This window comes from Equus quagga, chromosome 12, assembly GCF_021613505.1.
Source record: "Equus quagga isolate Etosha38 chromosome 12, UCLA_HA_Equagga_1.0, whole genome shotgun sequence".
Classification (NCBI taxonomy): Eukaryota; Metazoa; Chordata; class Mammalia; order Perissodactyla; family Equidae; genus Equus; species Equus quagga.
In genome coordinates, this window is record NC_060278.1 from 39,200,661 (window position 1) to 39,206,950 (window position 6,290).

A 6,290-nucleotide genomic window follows, 5' to 3' on the forward strand; every position below is an offset into this window, starting at 1 on the left:
GAAACTTTTTTTTTTAAGTGTTTCCCTCCCTCGGTCTTGCCAAGCAATAGAAAAAAAAAGAAGAAAAGAAAAACTTGTTCCGCTGAGTTCAACCCCAGACAGGCTCACAACTTCCTTCCTGCTTTCCTCCCCCGAGCCCCCGCCTCCTCCCTTCTCCCTCCTCCCTCCTCCACACCAACCTTCTCCCCCCCACCCCAACTTTTTTTTTTTTAATCGCACATTGAACAAACACTGAAGTAGCCAGAGCAGACACTGACAGGGGCAGTATCTCCACCGCCTAGAAGGGCGTGCAGGGCCGGCTCGCCCGGCCCCTGCCGAGGAGCATTTTCCATTCTTTCGCGCTCCCCTTTTTTGTCTTCCATCGCTTGGAGAGGAAATAATTTCTGAACTTTTTTACTTTTAAAGCCATCTTGTTCCTACGAGGTCTGCGTCCCCGGGCCATGTAGTCTGCACAGGACCCGGGAATCTGAGAAATTGCAGGTAAGTTTGGTGGCTTTTTAATGGCTCTCGCCTCTGAACCCTTTCCCTTCGCTCTCCACTCTGGAGCGAATCTGAGCGTTCCGGGTTCTGAAAAAGCGCAGAGAGGTGGGCTGGGGAGACGGGGAAGGGGGTTTGATTTTGGGGGGGTGGCGTGGAGTCGAGGTGCAGGCGGAGGAGGGAGAGACGAGTTTTCGGCGTTTCTCCTGCTCGCCTTCCGGGCTGCTGGCTCCGCGCCGCCTCCCCCGGCGCGCTCCGGTCGTCCCCCGGCTCGGGGCGCCGGGCGGCTCCGGTGGCGCCGGGCGAGGCTGCTCAGGATGCAGAGAAGCCGTGCACTCGGCCGCTCCTCCCCGGGGTTTCGAGCGCGGGCCCCAGGGAGGTTTGCAGAGCCGGGGCTCCTGCCGGGCTGCAGCCTCGCACGCCCTGGAGTTCCTCCGAGTGGGCGCGGGTCCCGGACACGCAGGGGCAGCCGCGCGTCCCGGGGCACCCGGCGTGCGGAGGGCTGAGTCGCTGTGCGCGCGCGCGCGAACACACACACACACACACACACACACACACACACAAACACACACCCCTCCGCAGGGGGCGACCGCAGGGGGCGGCGAGTATTGGTTCCGGTACAGGGGACGTGCAGCGTCTCGGTCCCCAGCGCGCGCAGGCGCGCCCACACTCACAAAACACACTTGTTTAGGGACTGGCGACAAGGCCAACGCTGAAAAATGCCCCGGCTCTGGCCCCGCAGCGTTCCCAGGCCTTCCTAGGCGGAGGGACACGGCCCCAAGGCCAGGGTCAGAAGGTAAAAGGCAGGCTCGCAGGCGCCCTCCCGGCCCCGGGTGCAGGCTGCGGCTGGGGGAAGGCAGGTCCTGCACAGGTTCCCTCCAAGTCGGTGCCTGATGGCCAGAGAGGGTGGAGCGGGGAGATCCTGAAGTCCAAGGGCGGGGGCTGCCCCGTTATACCCGCTATAACCAATGTATGCTTGGGCCGAGGAGACGGTGGATGGGGTGTCCTCACCCTTGCGGGGAGCGGAGTCAGCCGCGCCCCGCACACTGCACACTTAGAAAGCAAGTAGTCGTCCCCGTCCCCCGCCCGTCCGCGTGGCTCTGGAGACGAATCTTTAGAGTTTGGAATTGGAAGGGACCTCCAAGCGCATCACAGCCTGGAGTGAGGGGTGGGAGCGCACTCGGGAAACGCGCCCCCACAACCGCGCTGGCGACTGAGGCCCCTGGGGCTTGTGTCGAGCCGCACCATCCCTGTCGGTGAGACGTCCAACGGCACCCCGTCCCCGGCAGATTGGGGTTTCGCGGGCCAGGGCAGTCCTGGTCCCCGACTCTCCCTCTCCCGGGGTCCTGACTTTTCTCCTTGTGTCTCCACAGCGGCGCTGTTGTTTATGGCGCTTTGGGCGGGGGCTGAGCCCGGTCTTGCCCCCCGCCCGCCGCCCGGGCCATGCCACTCCATCCGCGCGCGGAGCCGCGGCCGCCGGGCCTCCGAGGCTGAGCCGGGAGCGGCGGGAGGCGGCGGCGGCGCCGGCGGCGCCGGAACGGGAGCCGCGGCGGCGGACCCAGTACTATGGCTATGTACTGCTATGCACTCAACAGCCTGGTGATCATGAATAGCGCCAACCAGGGGAAGAGCGGCGGCGGCCCCCGGCCCAGCAGCACCGAGACGCCCCCGCCGCCGGGGAGGGCCGTGTTGAGCCCCGGCAGCGTTTTCAGCCCCGGGAGAGGCGCCTCTTTCCTCTTCCCCCCACCCGAGTCGTTGTCGCCCGAGGAGCCCGGGAGCCCCGGGGGCTGGCGGAGTGGCCGGCGCAGGCTGAATAGTAGCAGCGGCAGCGGCAGCGGCAGCGGCAGCAGCGTGGGCAGCCCCAGTTGGGCGGGTCGCCTGAGAGGGGACGGGCAGCAGGTGGTGACCGCCGGTACCCTCTCCCCTCCCGGGCCAGAAGAGGCCAAGAGGAAGCTGCGAATCCTGCAGCGCGAGCTGCAGAACGTGCAGGTGAACCAGAAGGTGGGCATGTTTGAGGCGCACATCCAGGCGCAGAGCTCTGCCATCCAAGCGCCCCGCAGCCCGCGTTTGGGCAGGGCTCGTTCGCCCTCCCCGAGCCCCTTCCGCAGCAGCAGTCAGCCCCCAGGAAGGGTCCTGGCTCAGAGCGAGGAACGAAGGACAAAGTCCTGGGGGGAGCAATGTCCAGAGACTTCGGAGGCCGACTCCAGGAGGAGAGGAGGGGTCCCCAGCCCACGCCTCTCGAAGGACAAGGAGGGAGTGGCACCTTTTCCTGGCCTGGCCACCCAGTCAGGATCAGGGGCTCAGGACCCAGCCTCTCGGGTGAGAATGGAGAAGGGGGGTCCTGCCAGACCCCACTGTGGCTCACCCATAGCTATGGAAATCGACAAGAGGGTCTCTCCTCCTTTGGGAACTCAGAGCTGCCAAGCTCCCGCCTTGGAGCTGGTGGGAATGGACTTAGTGATGACCACAGAAGTGGCAGCGAGAGCCACATCCACTGGACCACACTGTCCACACGACCCTGCCCTCATGGAGCGGTCTGAGAGGGCCGGCGAGCTTGGGGGTGTGCACCCCCGAGAGGCCCTGGTCGAGACTCAGGGGCAGTCTCTGGGCAGTGAGACAAAACCAGCCTCAGAGAGGGGCGGTCCCCGCAGTGGAGAGCCCCCTGGAAAGGTGGAGAAAGGAAATCTGCCCTGTGGCGTGCCAGGCTCTGGGGCGCCTGAAGCAGGCGAGAAGCCAGAGGGGAGGACTGTGAATGAGCAAAGTTCGGAGCCCTCTGAGGCCCCCAGCTGGTTCAGGCCACCGGGAGACCTGGGCGTGGTAGGCCCTGACGTGGTGCAGAGTGGGGCCCTGGTGGTCGGGGAGCCTCAGCAGTGCTCCAACAGAGTGGATGAAGGGTCTCTGACGCTGGGTCTGCTTGGGGGCAGCAGCTCCTCACAGCCAGGGACCAGGGAGGTGGAGGCCGCAATACCCTCTGGTGGGATGCTGGAGCCTTTGCCCTGTTGGGTATCGGCAAAGGACCTGAAGGAACCTGCTTGCCTTCCTGGGGACAGGGTCGGGGTGCAGCCTGGGAGCTCCAGGGCTTGGCTCGGCCCCATGGAGGGAGCCAGTCTGGCCTGGACGTGTGGCACAGGGGTACAATCCCAGGAGACTTGGGGAAGCCAGCTGCAGGACAGAGACGCCCACCCCAGCCCAGAGCTGCTCTCCCCAGATCAGAAGGACAAGCCTTCCCTGAGAGAGGCCTGCAGCCCGGGCAGTATACCTGCCGTCATCATTACAGACATGGGTGCCCAGGAGGATGGGACCTTGGAGGAGGCGCAAGGAAGCCCTCGGGGCAGCCTGCCCCTGAGGAAACTGTCATCTTCCTCTGCCTCCTCCACCGGCTTCTCCTCCTCCTATGACGACTCGGAGGAGGACATCTCCAGTGACCCTGAGCGCTGCCTGGACCCCAACTCTGCCTTCCTGCATACCCTGGACCAGCAGAAGCCCAGAGTGGTAAGTCTTGCCCTGAGATTTTTCTAGAACTTGTACTGCTTTCATGCCCCATGTGGCCCCTGTTTTTCTTACTTTCCACTGAGTCCTTCTGAAGACTCTGCCCAGGGCCCTGGGGCAGTCACAATTTATGATTCTCTTCAGGGGTGTTTGCTGGGGAGGTGCCTAGGCCCTGACCGTGCCCTTTGCAACGTGGACGGAGAGTCCAAGTCGCTGCTATGGCTATTTCCATGCACACCTTCAAAAACAATTTTTAAAGGTACCTCTAGTGGGTCACCACTTGCTTCTTGGGAAGGTAGCATTCATGAGTATTTTGAACAGAGCTGCTGAGTGTAGTTTTTGTCTGATCATTTGAAACACTTAATTCTGTGATTCATTTTGGACGTCATCGAGTGAACTCAGTCTGTACTAACAGGCCAGGAAAATGAGTGATGTGATTCTGTGACAGGGCCCTGAAACCTGTAGATGTGGTTGTGGCGGCTCTGTTGGGTGAAGAACCACCTGGCCTCAGTAAGTTAAGTCGGGACATTGCACTATTTGTGGGGCCAGAGTGACTAAGATACAGTTTGATGTATGAATTCAAATGAAAACCGTGCTTTGAGCTAGGCCACTGGTTTCTTCAATAACAGAATGTTAGATTAGGTTGAATCGCCTGAGTAGGCGGTACCTCCTAATGGCTGTGCATCTCGGCGGGTATAGGTACATTTAGGTACGTTTTGAAGTTCATCTGTTTGGATTCACCATACTGACGTTGTGCTCAGGCCGTGGCAGTAGACAGGAGTTTGTTTCTATGACATAGTTAATCTCAGCCCTAGACTGTTTTCACTTTTAGGAGGATCAGAGTATCTTACGGAAGATGTAAGAGTTGAAGCTAGCACGTCTGAAAAGGTCTGGACTTTCTCTTAGCTTTTCCAGAGCAAGGGGAATTTCCTAGTTCAGCGTGCAAGGGGTCCCCGTGCGGCCCCGTGGGAAAGTCTGCGTTTTGTTGTAGCAGGCAGCCTTCCGATGCCATCTTGAATTGCAGATGCTGGTCATTGTACCTCCCTGACTTAAGCCACAGCAGCTGAGAACTTTTATTTCTACTCGACGTCCTAAGGCATTTTGGACCTCAGAGCGTGTTTCTCTGTGACTCCCACTTCAGAAATCACAGTCGATTTTTGAAGACTAGGCATTTCTTTTCATGAAACACCGCTGATGATCAGGAGGCAAATGTGTATGCAAAATCTGGCCCCAACCAGCCCAGGCATTTTGTGGCCGGGACGTGGGCCTCAGGCGTGGGTACAGCACCTCGGAGGAGGGATGGTCCACCTGGAAGGGGATGGCGGTAAAGGGCAGGTGGAGAGCCTCTCACTGAAGGCGTGGCCTGGATTTTTCTGCCTGCTTGCCTACAGTTGAAGGCCTGGGGAATGAGATAGTCCTCTGTTCCGTTCCTCCCATTTGCTTTTTAAACCCTGAAGCGTAGCCGGTACAGCCAAAGTTGCTGCAATTTTGTTCTCCAACTTTCCATTCGCCCTCTCTAGTGGTGGATTAGCAGCTCGTATTGGCTGCTTCTCAAAACAGTTTGTCTGTCCTGATGTTTGAAAAGGGCTCTTGTCTGGAAGGGAGTGAAAGGGGAGATAAATCATGACAGGTGATAATTTTTTCTCATTTTTGAGAGGGATGCCAACTGAGAAAGCAGCGGGATGAGCAGCGTTCTCTAGTCAGCTAACAGGGCCCGAGGTAGATGTGAGGCCTGCCTGTTCTCCAGCCTACCTGCCGCCTCCGAACAGGCTTTCAGACACCCACACGGCAAAGCCAGGGAGAAATCCCCGCCAGCTTCGCTCTCTGAATCACGTGAGGCTGGTGGGGAGACTAGGGGGGGAAGGGTGGGTAACCAACTGGAAATTATGGGATCCTGGGGACTTTTGAGCTGTTGGTTGAGTGCTTGCATGGTAAGCCAAGTTTTCTTTCTCTTGTACAGATTATTATGGTGGAGCCTTGTCTGTGACACCAAAACTTCTGCTCACTGGGTCAAAAATCACTTGGTTACCTGATACTGATATTTTGTCTACAGAAGGCCAGACATCCTGATTGACTGGGCCTTTTGTCTGAGCTTTTCAGTATTTTACAGATAACCCCTGAGCCAGTGCTGTCTGAGGCCCCACAGTACCCACACTCTGCTCTCTTCTCTGGACTTTACTGCTTCTGTTCATACTGCTGCACTGACTCCAGGTGCGCACACACGCACACATGCTCTCATGCTCACACTCATACATGCTCACCCTTACCTTCATACACGCTCACCCTTCACACATGCTCATACACACCCTCAGCCATGCTCACAC

General features: G+C 59.2%; 1 protein-coding gene across 2 annotated transcripts in view; it reads left to right on the forward strand.

Moving 5' to 3' along the window:
- The first annotated feature begins 216 nt into the window (after positions 1-216).
- The window catches only part of ITPKB (inositol-trisphosphate 3-kinase B), a 97,711-nt gene continuing 91,637 nt past the window's right edge, over positions 217-6,290 (forward strand). Inside the window, exons 1-2 of one of the 2 annotated variants that reach the window (XM_046678623.1) lie at positions 217-480; positions 1,851-3,969. In XM_046678623.1, the coding sequence (XP_046534579.1) occupies positions 2,044-3,969 (1,926 nt within the window). In that variant the 5' untranslated portion in view covers positions 217-480; positions 1,851-2,043. Of the gene's footprint in view, positions 481-1,132; positions 1,274-1,850; positions 3,970-6,290 lie in introns of those variants that run through there. The other variant, XM_046678624.1, reaches the window with a different exon arrangement.